This window comes from Mesoplodon mirus, assembly GCF_964341445.2.
Source record: "Mesoplodon mirus genome assembly, chromosome: 7".
NCBI lineage: Eukaryota > Metazoa > Chordata > Mammalia > Artiodactyla > Ziphiidae > Mesoplodon > Mesoplodon mirus.
The window spans coordinates 38,741,241-38,759,347 of NC_138983.1; the positions used below are offsets into that span (position 1 = coordinate 38,741,241).

General features: G+C 36.9%; 2 protein-coding genes across 3 annotated transcripts in view; one reads left to right on the forward strand and one right to left on the reverse strand.

Annotated features, from left to right (window-relative positions):
• DEUP1 (deuterosome assembly protein 1) overlaps nucleotides 1–1,275 on the reverse strand; it is a 222,413-nt gene extending 221,138 nt beyond the window's left edge. Inside the window, exons 1-2 of the mRNA XM_082628463.1 lie at nucleotides 1,171–1,275; nucleotides 535–656 (exon numbers count right to left, since the gene is read on the reverse strand). The gene's annotated coding sequence lies outside the window, so the exon portion shown is untranslated. The remainder of the gene's footprint in view (nucleotides 1–534; nucleotides 657–1,170) is intronic.
• Nucleotides 1,276–1,312: 37 nt separating this feature from the next.
• The window catches only part of SLC36A4 (solute carrier family 36 member 4), a 59,732-nt gene continuing 42,937 nt past the window's right edge, over nucleotides 1,313–18,107 (forward strand). The window contains exons 1-6 of one of the 2 annotated variants that reach the window (XM_082628464.1): nucleotides 1,313–1,462; nucleotides 12,135–12,258; nucleotides 13,425–13,515; nucleotides 14,975–15,063; nucleotides 16,089–16,184; nucleotides 18,011–18,095. In XM_082628464.1, coding sequence (XP_082484590.1) covers nucleotides 1,411–1,462; nucleotides 12,135–12,258; nucleotides 13,425–13,515; nucleotides 14,975–15,063; nucleotides 16,089–16,184; nucleotides 18,011–18,095 — 537 coding nt within the window. In that variant the 5' untranslated portion in view covers nucleotides 1,313–1,410. Of the gene's footprint in view, nucleotides 1,463–12,134; nucleotides 12,259–13,424; nucleotides 13,516–14,974; nucleotides 15,064–16,088; nucleotides 16,185–18,010; nucleotides 18,096–18,107 lie in introns of those variants that run through there. The other variant, XM_082628465.1, reaches the window with a different exon arrangement.

The window sequence follows — 18,107 nt, forward strand, 5'->3', positions numbered from 1 at the left end:
TGATCTGTAACTAGGTACCCCACCCCAATACGGCTTAGGGACATTCCTCTAGTTATGATCCACCACGATAGAGTTCTTTTTTCTCTATCTCCCCTACATTTTTGTTATGTGTCAGGAACATTTTACAGAAAACCTTTCTTTGGGGCTTGCAAGTGTATGTCTGTGAATGACTGGCGTTGATTTAAGGAAAACAAAGGGTTTTGGCAAACCACTAGTAAAACTCACAAAAGATGCAACAGGAGGAAAGATACAGATATTATGTAACTGCGTACTTTTTAAATCTTAGCATTTTAAATATTTATCACTATCACCATGTAGTTATATCAGTGATCCTAGAAATCAGACACAACCCCCCCATCAAAACAACAACAAACCAACTTTCCTCAGAAGACCCTACTGAAATAGAACGGACAAAAAGAAAAAGTCTTATGTCCTGGCTTTAAAGAACTATGAAATGAAAAAAAAAAGAGCAATTTCAAAATTAAAGCACTTTCATTCTATCCAAAAGCCTTCTTCATCCACTGATGTACCCACCTGAGGGGCCAGCTGCATATTGAAAGCCCCAGCTCTGGCTGCAGACAGAATTCCAGCTTTGCCATTTACTACTTTGTTATCCTTGGACAGGTTACTTAGCTCTGTGCGCTTAGTTCCCACATCTGTAAAAATACACATTAGAATTATCGCACAGGCTTGTCATCTGAATTAAATAAGACAATGCATGTACAGTGCTTAAGAATATTTGACACTGCATCAGTATAATTACTCTTAACCTTAATTTCCTTTCAACACTGCGGCTAACGTCAAGTATCTGAAGGGCACTGAAAAATCCTTAAAGTGAAACTATCTGACTAAATGAAACGCTACTTGAGGGCACCCTCTATCTCTAAATAGAGGCATAGAGACGGAAAAACAAGTAGTCAGAACTCCAACATGGATGGGGCAAATTCCCTCCTACTTTGCATTCTTCAAGGTGCCTTGCAGAATGCTAAAGCCTTGCAAGTAGATGGCGTCCTGGAATTTAAGCTCGTGGTCATCTGTAAAGACACCCTCCCCACCCCCATCCCCACCAGGGAGCTATAGGCCTAGGTCTCCGCCAGCTCTAAGTTACTACCCCCAGTTATCTCCAAAACGTCCCTCCTCTCCCGTTACCCTGCCCTTCTGCAGCCGGACCTCCACTCACTCGGGTCTTCTACCCCGAGCGCTGCTCACTGGCCGCAACCCAGCGCCCCAGGAAGGCTCCTCGAGCCCTGGCGCCTCGGCCGGGCCGGGCCGCCCCACTGCGCATGCTCCCCGCCGCGCGGGTGCGGTGCGCCGGGCTTGGCGCGGTTCCCGCTCAGCCGGGGAGGCCTTGGCCACGCAGCGGTAGGAGCGCGCGTCCCGGGGCGGCGGCGTCCTGGAGACCCCCGAGAGATGGAAGCTGCGGCGCCGGCGGCGGCCGAGGCGGCTGGGCACGAAGAGCTCGGTGAGTGCTGGGCGCGGGCGGGGGCGCGGGCCGACGTGGCGCAGGGATGCGCGTCCGCGGGAAGCGCCGAGGCCCCGAGCCCGCGCTCGGCCTCGGCCGGGGGTCGGGGGCGGTGCGGGCGCCCGGGCGGCCGCCCACCCTGCCCCACGCATCCGGGTTTGCGTTTCCTGTCCTTAGGGAGAAACGCGGAGTGGCTTTCCGGTCATTATTGGGGTTTCTTGGGGGTCAGGGTTCTTGGGGTTGTGGGTCTGGGGTAGGTTTGAATGTAAAACCATCAAAGCAAACCTCCCTGGGACGTTTGGGTTGAGCCGAGGCTTAGGAGGTGACTGACCTCCGAGTCAGCAACTGCACAGGAACGAGTTTTCCGATCTGAGAGCTGGGTCAGGCGAAAAGCTAGGCCCTACAGAGGGCGTCAAAATGTGCGTGTGTGTCCGTGTGCGCGCGCGCGCGCGCTGACGGGTGGCGTGCGTTGGTGTACGTTTCAAAGGCAACGCAGAGCCTTCGCTGTGACTCGCACTATTTTTTTCCAACGATGCTTTAAGGAAGTTGCCATAGTTTGGCTTTTCAGACACGGCAGCCCTGTTCGGAGTCCCTGGTGAATCCTTAATTTACCGTCTGCCACCCCAGTAGTGGCCAGCGGGACGTGCTGACCAGACTGAGATAAGACGTGTAGTTGGCTCACTTGGCAGAGTTTGTTTTCCTGCTTTCCTCTGGTGTCTTGTCTCCTTGGTGACAGGGAATGCAAAACTTTGTTTATGGTTTCCCGCTGTCAAAAGGCAAACAAAAATAGAGATCGAGGTAGTAATAATATTGTTCCTCCCAGTTAGATGCATTGTATTAGGAATATTTGTAATTCATTGCTAAATGATTAAAAAAGAAGTTGAGCTTTAAAGAAATACTTTATTATAGTAACAGATTGCCGTCTTGTAATAATGTGCAGGGCACTTTGCAGTTGATTTCTTTCAAGTCACAGTAATGGTAGAAATAAACGTAACATGTTATTGAATGTTTACTGTGTCGAGCAGTGTAAGTGCTTTACATATGTTTTGTTTCCTTTAATATTCACAACAATGGGGAGGTAGGTGCAATTATTATCCCTGTTTTATAGATAGAATAATTTTAAGGTCATTAATGGCAGTACCCAGATAGGAATCCAGGTTTATCTGTTTTAAATTCTTTAATAACCCATCTTGGGAGGTGGGAAAATGTGCATTCTCATGCATTGCTGGTAAAAGCAGTATAATATACTTATCCTTAAAAATGCACACATCGTTTGACCCAGCATTTCTACTTCTAGAAATATTTCCCAAGGAAATAAGTCATGTAACATATCAATAGATGTTCATTACGTTATTTATAAATGAGAAAAGCTGGTGACTATCTAAATGTCCAATTAAAGGAAATTGTTTAGGTAAATTGTGATATAGCCGTGTAGTCATATACTGAATAGCCCTTTAAAGTCATATGGGAAGATGTTTGCCATATGTATTTTTACTAACTGAAAAAGTTTTCTAAATTATTTTAATTTTTTAAAGTTATGTCTCTTCATTAATTCAACACATATTCATTGAGCTTCTCCTATGTGCTAGGCACTGCTTTAGGCGTTTGGGATACATCTGTGATACATCTGTGAACAACACAGATCAACATTCCTGCTCTCATGGAACTTATATTCTAGTAAGAGGAAGCAGACAATGAACAGTAAAGACAATTATCAGTTAATTTAAAGTACATTAGGCTAAAAGTGCTATGGAAAGAAGAGCAGAGTAAGGGAAATCCGGAGAGAGCGTGGGAGTTGGGCAGTTTATAGCATTTTATAAAGTAGTCAGAATGGACTTTATTGAATAGGTGGGACTTGAGCAAAGACTTGGAAGAGGTGAGGGAATTAGTCAAGTGGATATCTGAGGAAAGACTCTTCTAGGCAGAAAGAACAGCTGGAGTAAAGACAGAAGTAGTGAGGAGGGCAAGGACGCCGAAGCAGAATGATGAAGGTGGTGATGAGGCCAGATTATGTAGGACAGCGGTCCCCAACCTTTTTGGCACCAGGGACTGGTTTCGTGGAAGACAGTTTTTCCACCTGGTGACGGCGGGGGGGGTGGTTCAGGCAGTAACGGGAGTGATGGGGAGCGGCACATGAAGCTTTGCTTGCTCGCCTGCCGCTCAACTCCTGCTGTGTGGCCTGGTTCCTAACAGGCCGTGGACGGGTACCGGTCCACAGCCTGGGCGTTGGAGGCCTCTGATGTAGGGTCTTGCAGTTCCATGTGAAGACTTTGGCTTTTGCTCTGAGAGAATGGGGAGCCAGTGCAGGGTTTCAGCAGAGGAGAGACATGATCTGACTTGAATTCTAAAAGGATCACACTGTGTGAAGAGTGCACCGTAAGGGGCTAAAGTAGAAGCAGGGTATTTCAGCAATTCAGGAGACAGGTGTACATGTCCTTCACAGCAGTGGTGGTAGCAGCTTGGGAGTGGAGAGAAACGGTTAGACTCTGGATATATATTTAAAGGAGAATGAGAATGATTTCCTAACAGATTAGATGAGGGGTGAGAGTGAGACAGAGACAAGGATGACTCCAGGGACCTGAGTGTCTAGAAGAATGAAGTTGCCATCAAATGAGATGTTGTGGTTGTTGTATAATAGGTCTACAAATTCTCTGATGTTTCTCTCTTCAAGAGGAGGAACTTAATTTCCTTCCCTTTGAGTGTGGGCTGTATTTAGTAACTTGCTTCTATTGAATAGATTATGGTGGAAGTGATGATGTTTGACTTCAAAGCTAGGTCCTAAAAGGCATTGTGCCAGGCTCTCATTTTTGGATTAGTTACTTGGGGAGAGGCAGCTGCCGTGTTGCGAGGATACTCAAGCAACTGTAAGGAAGGGCCCACATTGCATAGAACTGAGGCATCCTGATGGCAGCGATAAGTTGTTATACAGTAATCCATAGCCAGTTGAGATGGGTTAAGCCAGGAAGAGCAGGTTTGGTGGTGAAGATCAGGAGTTCAGTTTGGGGCATGTTGAGTTTGAAATGTCTATTAGATATGAAAGTGTAGATGTCGAGTAGGCAGGTGGATTTATGTTTAGAGTTAGGGAGATGTCTCGGCTGGAGATATGAATTCGAAACTCATCATCACGTAGATAGTATTTAAAGCCATGCAACTGAATGAAAATATACTGGAGTGAGTGTATGTGTTTGTGTATACTCTAAAATGTTGCCAGCAGTAGTTTCTAGGTGATGAGGTCATTTTATTTTCAAAAGTGTTGCTTATCTTTATATTTTCTGATTTTCTACAATGACCAAATATTATTTAATTTAAAAAAGAATTTAAAAAATTGGGTGTCTGTGTGAAAAGCACTGGTAGAGTTGTTAAGATACAGGTTTCCTTAAGGTCTGCACTTTATTTCAAAGAGGATGGAGACCTCTGGAAGGTGAGCGAGTGAAGCTTCATCTGCTGCTCCCCATCGCTTGAATTACCACCTGAACCATCGCTGCACCCTCCCCCTCCCAGTCCGTGGAAAAATTGTCTTCCATGAAACCGGTCCCTGGTGCCAGAAAGGTTGGGGACCACTGCTGTAGTGAATTTAGCAGTTTCCTGATTGTTGCACATTTAGGTTGTTTCCAAATTTTCATTATAGTGTTTTGATTAAGATCTTTGTGCAGAAATCCTTTTCTCCATTCACTGGATTTGCAGAAGTGGAATTACTCGGTGAAAAGGATAAACATTTTAAAGGTTTCAATACATATTGCTAAATGAATGTGATTTTTCTCTATTCTGACAACAGCTGGAAATTTAGGTTGATTTTAGGTTAGAAAATTCAGGTTGAAACAATTGCCTGGGCAATATTAGCATAAAAAGCACTGCCTAAGAATGTTCCAGTTGTATGCACCATTAATGTATACATATGGTATATAATGTATGGTTTATAATATTGACTGAAGCTAGTATTTCTTATTCATTTATATTTTTCTATTTGTAAATAGAAATAATTTTGTCTAGGTAGTTTGATATCCATTGATTAATAATGTTTTATTTTATAAGGCATTGTTAATTCTTTTTTTAACTGAAATATAGTTGCTGTACAGTATTATATAAGTTACAGGTGTACAATATAGTGATTCACAATTTTTAAAGATTATATTCCACTTATAGTTACTATAATATATTGGCTATATTCCCCACGTTGTACAATATATCCTTGTAGCTTATTTTATACCTAATAGTTTGTACCTCTTAACTCCCTACTTCTTTATTGCCCCTCCTCCCTTCCCTCTCCCCACTGGTAGCCACTAGTTTGTCCTCCATATCCGTGGGTCTGCTTCTTTTTGGTTATATTCACCAGTTTGTTGTATTTTTTAGATTCCACATATAAGTGATATCATACAGTATTTGCATTTCTCTGTCTGACTTATTTCATTTAGCATAATGACTTCCAAGTCCATCCATGTTGTTGCAAATAGCAAAATTTCATTCTTGTTTATGGCTGAGCAGTATTCCATTGTGCAATCTACAAATTCAGTGTAATCGCCTTCAAACTACCAATGACGTTTTTCACAGAACTAGAACAATTACATTTAAAATTTGTATGGAAACACAAAAGACCCCAAATAGCCAAAGCAGTCTTGATAAAAAAGAACAGAGCTGGAGGAATCACAGTTCCCAACTTCAGATTATACTACAAAGCTACAGTAATTAAAGCGGTATGGTACTGGCACTAAAACAGACACAGATCAATGGAACAGAAAGAGAACCCAGAAATAAATCCACACACTTATGGACAATCTGTGACAAAGGAGGCAAGAATATACAATGGAGAAAAGATAGTCTCTTCAGTAAGTGCTGCTGGGAAAACTGGATAGCTGTGTGTAAAAGAATGAAATCAGAACATTCTCTAACACTATATAAAGCATTGTTAATTCTTAACTATAGTAATCACAAGCATTTTTCAGAGCTGTCCAATTCGATATTTGGCCAAAGGCAAGACATTGACAAGTAATAGACTTTATGTGTAATGTAAGTTGGGTTTTGTAACTTTTAATTACTTTGCATGAATATTCCTGTTTTATTTCATATGTTCTTACCTCTATTAAAGTTTATCCAATGTTAGGTTTTTAAGTATTTGTCTCCTTCACTAGTCTCAATTTCCTTCTGTCTGGCATAACATAGTTTGTCTGTATGCATACTCAGTATTATAGCACAGTTTGTAGCACGTAAGTGCTCAGAATTATTAATTATTAGTAGTAAATGAATTAATTTCATGTCAGATTTATATTTTAAAATCCTGTAAAGCAAAATTGTTTTCTAGTATTTCATTATGTAGGAAGGGGAAGAAAACTAATATTTATTGATTACTTATTATGTGCCAAGGACGAGGCTCTATGCTTCATATATATTATCCCATTTCACTATCACAAAACTCCGGTGAGGTAGAAATTACTACTCTCATTTTCTACATGAAAAGATAGGCCCAGAGGAATCCTGGTTAAAATATAACTCAGATCATGTCACGCCTCTACACAAAACTTTACTTTTGTCCAGCATGGTAGCCTTTAGCCATATGTGTATCTGATCTGAAATATGGTTTGTCTGAATTAAAATATGCTGTAATTGTAAAATGCACTCTGGATTTCTAAGACTTAGTATGAAAAATAGAATGTAAAATATCTTGTTAATAATTTTTATATTGATTACATTATCATTGAAATGATAATATTTTGGATATATTGGGTCAAATAAAATGTTATTAAAATTAATTTTACCTGTTGCTTTTTTGCCTTTTGCTTTTTGATAATGGCCACCCTACCATGTAGGAACTGACATTTCATTATGATTTTGATTTGCATTTCATGATGATTAATGACATTGAGCATCTTTTCTGTTGGCCATTTGTATGTCTTCTTTGGAGAAATGTCTGTTCAAATCTTTAGCCAATGTATTAATCAGGTTATTAGGTTCCCTTTTTTATTTGTTTTTGTTTTTCTTGCTCTTGAGTTGAAGGAGTTCCTTATGTACTTTGGAAGTTAACCCCTTATCAGATATATGGTTTGCAAATATATTCTCCCATTCCTTAGATTGACTTTTCACTCTGTTGATTGTTTCCTTTGCTGTGCAGAAGCTTTTTAGTTTGATGTAGTCCCACTTACCTATTTTTGCTTTAGTTAACTGTACTTTTGGTGACATATTCATGAAATCGTTGCCAGAACCAATATCTAAACCTTTCCTCCTATGTTTTCTTGTAGAAGTTTTAGTTTCAAGTTTACATATAAGCTTTTAATCCATTTTGAGTTGATTTTTGTGTATGGTATAAGATAAAAATCCAATTTCATTCTTTTGTATATGAATACCCAGTACTCTGAACACCATTTGTTGAAAACACTGTCTTTTCCACATTGTGTATTCTTGGCACCCTTGTTGAAGATCAGTTGCATAGAGTGATTTCTGGGCTCTCTGTTCTGTTCCATTGGTCTGTGTGTCTGTCATTATGCCAATATCATAATGTTTTAATTATAGAAGACCTTAAATATCCCAAACAATTTTGAAAAAGAACAAAGCTGATCACACTTCCTGATTTCAAAGTATATTATTACAAAGCTAAAGAATCTTCCAGTATCTTTTTTTTTTTTTTTTAGCGGTATGTGGACATCTCACTGTTGTGACCCCTCCTGCCATGGAGCACAGGCTCCAGACACGCAGGCTCAGTGGCCATGGCTCATGGGCCCAGCCGCTCCATGGCATGTGGGATCTTCCCGGACCGGGGCATGAACCTGCGTCCCCTGCATCGGCAGGCAGACTCTCAACCACTGTGCCACCAGGGAGGCCCATCTTTCAGTATCTTAAAGCATAACTTTACTCTTGTGAAAAACTGTTGTGCTGAGTTCCAAATAGCACTGGGATAATGGCAGCTGCCTAAATCCTAATCTCTCCACATATCCTCCCCCAAAACCTGTTAATTCAACAAGAAGCACAAGTAAACACATTCATGAAATTATTCTTAAAGCATTAATAGGAGACCAAGGATACCACAAACTTCAAATAATTTGTAAATAGAAAAATAAACAAAATTTCAAACAGAGCTCTTGTCACTTCTGCAAATATGGAGAGTGGAGGAGGAGTCTTTAGAATCTCTGTGGAAAAGAGGAGAGCGGAGCAGGAGGCTTGGAAGAAGCACAGTGAAAATCTCCCTTAGAAAGAGAAAATCTAAACTAAAGTGTTAAAAGTCTAAACAGAGGTCAGGTCAGGGAGTTGGTAATTCACAGGGAAGGAATACAGGGTATTCCTGTATTCCAGGAATACAGGTAATACAGGGGAGGAATTTGAACATTAGCAGGAATAGAGGAGGCAGCCTTGGCAAAACATTGCCTCTGGAGGAGAAGGAGAAAAAGCAGTGGAGATGCCCCTCAGATCCCTGGAAGTAAAGAGAAGAAGGAAAGTAACAGGGGGGAAATTGAATATTCTGCAGAAATGGAAAAGATCCAGAAGACATGCCAGTTACTCCCTATGACCCCTGATAACTCAACATCATCCATTAAATAAACTGAACTTCACTGTGCTAACAGAAGGAAATACTGTCAAACTAGGATCCCTGTCCATGAAATGCCTAGCAATAGGAGAAATCATAAATAAAGAATAAATTACAAGGTGTCTAAGGGAAATATATTGAAATGAAAATTTAAGTCATTGAATTTCAAAGAAGAATTTAAATGAGGTAAAGAAAGACAGTAAAAGGGTTCTAGAGAAAGTAGTTGAAATGGAAGACAGACAACAAAAATCCAGCATGTAATTGGAATCTCTAAAAAAGAAAAAAAAAATATTTGAACCAAACAAATGCGTAAAGATACAATCCAAGAAAAACTTCCAGAAATAAAGAAAACCTATATCTGTATATCAAAAAGACCCACTTTGTACCCTTTTGACTCAGACTGCTCAACCCTAAGACATATCATAATAAAACCATTAGACTTTTAAAACAAGGGAAGATTCCTCAGGAGCTCAAGCAAAAAGAACAAATTATGTAATGGCTGAGAAAATTAGTCTGACATCAGACTTCTCAAGAATAGCATACAAAGTAAGGTAAGAGTAGAGCAGCATTTTCCAAGAAACTCAAGGGTAGAAGGTGTGAGCCAAGGATGTTCTATCTAGCTGTTCTTCATATCAAGGCTATAGAATATAGCTTAAAACATACAAAAATTCAGGGAATACTGAGCCCATGAGTCCTTCCTGAGCAATCTACTAGAGAAGTGGTTCTCAGAGTGTAGTCCCCAGACCAGCAACATCAGAGTCACCTGGGACCTTGTTAAAAATGTGTATTCTCAGGTCCACCTCAGACCTGCTAAAATCAGAAGCTTTGGCATGGAGTATATCAATTTGTGTTTAAGCAAGCCCTGCAGGTGGTTCTGATGCACATTCTACAGGAGAATGAACTTCTTCCAGCCAAGAGATGACTGAGGAAACTTTGGCAGAGGACTGATCACAAGCATTTAATACATTGATTGTAGATTTCAGTCTAAGACATGAGTGGGGGCATGATTGAACAACAGTATGTAAAGCATTTTGTATATTGCCAAAGTAGACAAAAAGAATACAACTGAAAGATGAGAGAATAAGAGACACAGAAAGGCAAAAGTAGAATTAGACCATTAATTGTTGTATAGGTGGAAGTCAGAGGATACCATTTAAAACTGATAAAGAAGATAGTAAAAGAATAAGAAAGGGCTTTCCTGGTGGTGCAGTGGTTGAGAGTCCGCCTGCCAATGCAGGGGACATGGGTTCGTGTCCCGGTCCGGGAAGATCCCACATGCCATGGAGCGCCTGGGCCCATGAGCCATGGCCACTGAGCCTGCGCGTCCAGAGCCTGTGCTCCGCAACGGGGGAGGCCACAACAGTGAGAGGCCCATGTACCGCAAAAAAAAAAAAAAAAAAAAAAAGAATAAGAAAAAAGGAGGATTAAGGGCACCATAAAAGATAAAATGGCAAAGGTAACTAGTAGAATAGCTCAACTAAATGCAATACATTGTCCTGTACTGCAAAAAAAATTACTAAGGGAACCTTATTAGTACAGTTGATGAAACTGGAAAATAGAATGTAGATTAAATAAAAGTATTGATCAGTATTAAACTACTGGAACTTGATAACTGTACTATGAATATTCAGGAAAATATTCTTGTTCATAGGGAATACATGCTAGTGATAGGATAAAATGGCATGATATATGTTACCTACTCTCAAATAGTTAATAAAAAGTGATAAACATTTGAGGGAGAAGAAGAAAACATGGCAAAATGTTAAAATTTGTTGAGCCTGTAAAGGGTACATGGGAGGTTTTTTTTGTACTATTCATGCAAATTTAATGTAAGTTTGAAATTAGTACAAAATAAGAAGTTTTAAAAAGTTATGTCAATCAGTCATTTCCAACTAAATTATTTAGGTTACCCCAATTCCCTGTTACATAGGTTTATTGTATGTATTTGAATGGAACAAACTTTCACTTCTTTAAAATATCCTATACTTCAGACCTTATTAATGCATATCAGTCATCTCAATAAATTTGAATTTAGTGAATTTTACGAGAACAAGACAGACAGTGATGACTACTTTTATCTTTCTCCTCAGAAGGAGCAAAATCATGCTAAAAATTGCTAGATATAAGAATAGATTTTGATACTAAAAATTTAAAGATTGGAGTGGCTTTATAATTTTCTTAAAGCATTTAAAATTATGCTTGCCAGCAATTCCACTCCTGGGTATATGTACAAAAAAACCCAAAACACTAATTTGAAAAGCTACACGCACCCCAATGTGCACAGCAGCATTATTTACAATAGCCAAGATATGGAAGCAACCTAAGTGTTATGAACAGCTGAGTGGATAAAGAAGATGTGGTATGTATGCACAATGGAATACTACTCAGCCATAAAAAAGAATGAAATTTTGCCATATGCAACAACACGTATGGACTTGGAAGGTATTATGTCAGACAGACAAATACTGTATGATATCACTTACGTGGAATCTAAATAATACAACAAACTAGTGAATATAATAAAAAAGCAGACTCATGGATATGGAGAACAAACTAGTGGATGCCAGTGGGGAGAGGGGCAATATAGGGGTAGGGGACTATGAGGTACAAATTATTAGATATAAAATAAGCTACAAGGATATATTGTACAACATGGGGAATATAGCCAATATTTTATAACTATAAATGGAGTATAACCTTTAAAAATTGTGAACCACTATACATACACCTGTAACATATTATACAATTCTACTTCAATTAAAATTTTTTTTTAATTTTTAAGAATAAAAATAAATAAAAATATGATTACCATTTATGTACTCAGTATGATTTGAAGCTAACAAGAGATGATTTCTTCACATTTTTTACCCCATAATTCTATCATCATTTACTATAAACCTCAGGTAGACAAAACAGAAAACATTTTGCATTGAATACTTATGCTTTTCACTTTGCACTGCTTAGTCCAAACAAAATATCCAGCAAATAAGTCTAGTTGTTTCTTTCTAAATATGGTAAAACTCAAAAGTATTAATGTGAATTAACTTAGGGTGGAAATAGTAAAGATGCGTACAAATGGCATGTCCTACTATTAAAAATGTTATTTATACCAGCTTTAACCCAAGTTTTAAAATGATAGTGAAGCACTTTTTCTTTTTAAAGATATGGATATAATGAGACCCTTAATAAATGAGCAAAACTTTGATGGGTCATCAGATGAAGAACATGAGCAAGAGCTCCTGCCTGTTCAGAAGCATTACCAGCTTGATGATCAAGAGGGTATTTCGTAAGTGTTAAGGTTAAATGTCATTTTCTCTTTTCACTCAGTGTATATTTTGTAATCATCTTCTATGGACCAGGCACTTAAGTAGATACTACAGAAGACACAAAGATGAATAAGATACGGTCCCCACCCTTAAGGCGTTTATAGTCTATTTGGGAAAGAAGAAATACATCTAAATTACAGAGCCATGTGTAGGAATTACTAAAATGATGATATGTATCAAATGCTATGGATCTTGAAAGAAGGGGGATCAGACTGAGAGGAAGAGAAATTTTAAGAGAAGGAGCTTCTGAAATGGTTAGGAGTTAGACCGCGGGAAGTAGGTAGTAAACACTTCTTTATGTTGAGTGAATGGTATGAAACAAAGTCATGGTCCCAGGGAAGCAGTGCAACATTTTTTAAACATTTTTTGTTATTTTGTCATCATTAATAGATTTGAATAAGGTATTATTCTAATAGTGATTTAACAGTTAAGCAAAGTAACATTTTAATTGATAAAAAAAGAATAAAGTAAAAAAAATTTTAGGCAAGCATTTTTGTTTCATAAGTTAAAAATTTGTGCTATTCTTCCTAGTTTAATTTGTTTTTTTCTTGGTCAAGAGACCTCCTTCAGATGCCTCTTGGAAACTTTTCTTAGGTGAAATCCCTTGGGAGTTCATGTTGTCTGAAAGTTAATTAGTATTTATCTTACCTGATGATACACATAGTTTTAGAAATTGTATTTTTTTTCTTTTAATTAACTTCCTCTGAGGTTGATAATCATAGATCAACTATGTTTAATATCATGATTACATAGATAGTGCAATAAATTGCTGTTTTACCAGCTTAGTTGTATATAATTTTCAACATTGTCCTGAATATCATAGCAGCAAAGAATCTTATGAGAAAATTACCTTTTCTTTATTACTTTAATAAGTACAAAAATACTTTCACTTAAATAACTCATTTAATCTCCATAGTAACCCTCTGTATTCCACTTTTAAGTAGCAAAGATAGGACTTGAACCAAATATAACTTTTGGCTCATTCAACTTCTGGTTGAATGGAAATGTTAATTTGATTCCTTGCCTAGATTGATTTTTAGTTCCCTTCTAATGCTAAAACCATGGTCATGTGATTTTAATAGCTTTTGTTCTAAAATGTTTAAATCTTACAACTTTTACTTTTCAGATTTGTACAAACTCTTATGCATCTTCTTAAGGGAAATATTGGAACTGGTCTTTTAGGACTTCCACTGGCAATAAAAAATGCAGGCATAGTGGTAAGACTCATCTTTGTAATCTCTAGTTAAAATACAGTTATCAGTCTTAATTTACAGCAAAAATTACAAGTTAACATCTGACCTAGTCAAATATAACCTGGTCAGGTGACAACTAGATAATCATTTAGCTGTTGCTGATAAAATTATGTGAACTGTAATAATAATATCTAACTAAAAATGAGAGTTAATTACTCTTTTCATTTCTACTTAATTACTTATTTATAATATTTGACAGAAAGATCCTAAATCACTATTTGATTTTTCTAGGTATGGTTATATCTTATTATTCTTTTGGATTTTCAGGAATTTAAGTAATATGTTCATATCATAAATATATTTATAGAGTATTTGTATTGGTGAAATTTTACAGTTTTTTAGATTCCAAATAAAATACGTAGTTTTCAGACTTAAAGAATAATAGTTAAGAAAAGGAATAACAATATCTTTTGTTTGTTTGTTTGTTTTTTGTTTGTTTTGCTGTACAAGGGGCTCTCACTGCTGTGGCCTCTCCCGTTGTGGAGCACAGGCTCCGGACGCGCAGGCTCAGTGGCCATGGCTTATGGGCCCAGCCGCTCTGCAGCATGTGGGATCTTCCCAGACCGGGGCACAAACCCGTGTCCCCTGCATCGGCAGGCGGACTCTCAACCACTGCGCCACCAGGGAAGCCCCTAGGAATAACAATATCTTTTGAAAACAAATATTCAAAGTTTTGTTAGAACCAATTATTGTAATTATAGAGAATCCTGATAGGGGAGAATTCACTTATGAAGTAGTGAAATTATATTTAACTTTTTTAACTGACCAGTTTTCTTAACAACAGTTGTAACTGTCATCTTTCTCTGCATTGGACTTTGTGCACCCTAATTTAGAGAAACTTAAAAATTTCTGATTATAAAAATAAACTTTGGCAACATTTTGTCTGTCTCTCAATAATCAGGCATCATTTTAATTTTAGTAAATAAATACTTGAAAATTTTTATGTACCACTTTTTCAAATAATTATTTTCTAGGCACAGTTTCTCACACGTAATTCTCAACAAGCAATCTATGGAAGAAGTAGATTGCCCACAATCCCAGATACAGTGCTTTTTAGTCATTTAGATAATGATTCATAGTTGCATATACTTATAATGGTGAGACACTGATAGTCACAGACTTGCCATCTGTTGTTAAATATGATGTTGTATTCTATTCTACTTTGTTGCATACCTATACTCTACATTCATAGGTTTGGATAGCCAAGTCAATAAGATGGAATCATATGTGGTTGTCTTAAATATTACTAAATTCTTTCTGTATCAGGTTCACTAATTTCCCTTATGCAAATGACTCTTTAATCATTTTGTCTAACAAATATTTACTCACTGCAAATTAGTAGTCTGTTGTCTCATTGTTTATAAGGTAACTTGATTTTTATTAAACTGAAATATTTAAATATTATAAAATGTTTCCCTCACAGCTTGGACCAATCAGCCTTGTGTTTATAGGAATTATTTCTGTTCACTGTATGCACATTTTGGTACGTTGCAGTCACTTTCTATGTCAGAGGTAAATGTGGATTTGTCAAGTCTATTTAATTTATTTTAAATCTATATATTTATTTAAAGTATCAAATAGTCTTATATTTCTACTGTGCTTTGCAACTAGAAGTTGTATTTCCTATAATCTGTTACATAGACAAGTCTAGGATAATGAATATGGGAAAAGGTAGCATTTCATATGATTGCAATCTAGTCAGAATATATATATACTTCTTTTAAAAGAAGTGAAATAGAATGGTTTCTTTTATTTAGTGTAAGTGAAAAAAATCAGGGAAGTTATATGGGGAAAATGGAGGCAGCAGGGCTACTTTTAGTTAAAGAATAATGGTCTTTAATTTGTTAGTAATTTCATTTTGGGTGTAATGCCTTTGCTGCTCTTTGTTGATATGTGGGTTGGTAGATAGTCAATGAAACAATATTTTGTTTTCTTTATTTTTGCATCATAAAATGATTCTATTGGATACTGAACCAACTTTTTAAAAAAAATGAATATTGTCTATTCTGATAAACTAATATTCTAATCTTAACTCTTTTTTTGTTGTTGCTAAATGTTCTTAAAACTTCGGGCACATCATTTATGATCTTAAATAACAATATATACTTTAAAAAATAGGAGAGACAACATGGCTATTTTGATGATTAAATAGGGTAGTTTGTATAACAATATATTATAAAGCCCTGTACAGATGTATTAAATAATGCCGTTCTAAGAATGGAATAATTTAAGCATGAACAGTGTAGTTGATGTTTTTAGATAATTGAAACATTAAATCAGTGAAACACAAATACTATGTTATATGAACTCAACAAATACATAAACTTTAACAGTGGATAAAAACTAATATACGGGTAAGAAGGGTATATAAAAATTTTTAATTTCATGAGATAACTTTAGAAGTATGCAGATCTCGAAATTTCGAAAACTCCTCTGTAAGTGTATAGCCCATTTATCTGATGTTCTTTTCAAGAAATGGATTTATGGACCAATTAAAAATTTTTCTTTTCATATGCATGTATGTCATTAAATTTCAGGTTTAAAAGGTCAACATTAGGGTATAGTGACACTGTGAGTTTTGCTATGGAAGTAAGTCCTTGGAGTTGTCTGCAGAAGCAAGCAGCATGGGGACGGTAAGTACTTGCTATGTTATTAGTAATTATTTTAGGTATTAATAATATTTAAAATTACATTAATTTTAAGTATTTTAATCTGGCAAGATACATTAACAAAAGTGTGATAAAGTTGGGAGGAAACAATATTTACAGTTAGACAGACTTTGTAGATTCAAATCTCAACTCTACCATCTTACAAATTTATGACCTGGGTCAAAGTATTTTTATTTTGTTTTAGTTTTTCACTATCAAATGAGTTTATAATAATACTTCACAGGATTATTATGGTAGTCTAAATAAAGTGATATTTATAAAGCACCTAGCTAACCTCTGGTATAATCATGCTCAATAATTAAGTAAAGGAAAAAAAGCAAGAGAAATGTTGCTATCTCTATTTCATATAAAAGTGTGGTGTTTAGCTACATGTTCTTAAGACATCCAAAGTATGTATTTTAGCATAATCTTGTTTTTATTTTTGTATTGTTTAAATGTAACTTTATTATTGGTGGACATGGCTAATCAAAATCAGGTAAATACAGGACTGGAAAATAAGCACAGGCAATTCACAACATGCTGACTATGGTACAAATGATACGTGCAGTGGAAATTAAAAGAAGGAAAAGAGCAGTGTTAGTAGTTTATGGTTCAATATGGCCTTTCTGGGGATTTTCAGGATGTTAGATGTGTTTATGAGCTGCTCAGAGTTCACAGCCTAATATGCTGTGTAGGAGAAGGAAGATAACAGAGGCTAATGCCCTAGGGATTTGCCCCCAGAACCCTGTCTTCTTCCTTCTTTGCCCCCAGTCTATAGGCAACTTTGTCTATTTTTTTCTATCAAAAAGAATGGCTTTCAGATAGAAGTGGCTGGAATGATTGTTGGTAAGGATACTAAAATCAAAGGTGGATGAAGAGATCTTAAGGGAATACCTTATATGTAATTCATCAGTGAGAAGAAACTTGAATTCATTTCAGGGTACCAAGATTACTAACAAATGAGATCCCTGAAGAACCATAGAGAACTAGAGAGTTATGGCAAGAATGGAAATGGGCACGGGCCCTTCAAGTTTCAAATGGGAGGAGGAGGGTCTGTAGATTTTTTAGACTAGGTTGCTTGACAGCTTGACATTAATGGTCAAACAAGAGACTATAACGAATTAGTAAGTGCAAGCTCTTGTGTCACTAATTGTTCCCAGAACAATAGGGAAAGGTATGGGCTGTATACTAATAACATGTAGGCAGACTTTTGATTATAATAATACCCAAATAAAGCTCATTTGACCGGTGATTTCCCTTTCCTACTCCCATATGCTATTTTATGTAGCTGGAATTTTTCAGAGTATCTAAAAAAATATGAACAAAGCTAAGCCCCTGGAGAGGTCTCTGGTGGAATGACTTAGGGCCATGCCCCCAGTCCTCTCCCATTCCTGTTAGTGATTTGGATAGTAGGGAATATGTTCATCCTGTTTGCTGGGAAATACACTGGGTTGATCTGAAAAAGATCTTGAGAAGTAGGAGAGATGGGCTTAAGCTAACTGATGAAATGTTTTCATGAAATCATTTTATAGACAGATACCCTTAAACTGTTGAATTTCAGAAGGAAATGATGGGAAAAATGGGCTTTTAACTTATGTAACATATTGTTGCTCAATAATAATTCTAGTGATATACAGATCATAAATACGTGCTCTTTGTAGAAAATAAATGCTTTAAGCCTATTTCTTATTGTAATGAAGTAAAAAGAATAAATACTATTATGAAATGTTTTAAAATAGTTAAAAAGAGAAAAAATACATCGGCATCTTAGCAGCTCTTATTAATACTTATTTGTGGGTGTCTCTTTTCAGGAGTGTGGTTGATTTTTTTCTGGTGATAACACAGCTGGGATTCTGTAGTGTTTATATTGTCTTCTTAGCTGAAAATGTAAAACAAGTAAGTATTTTT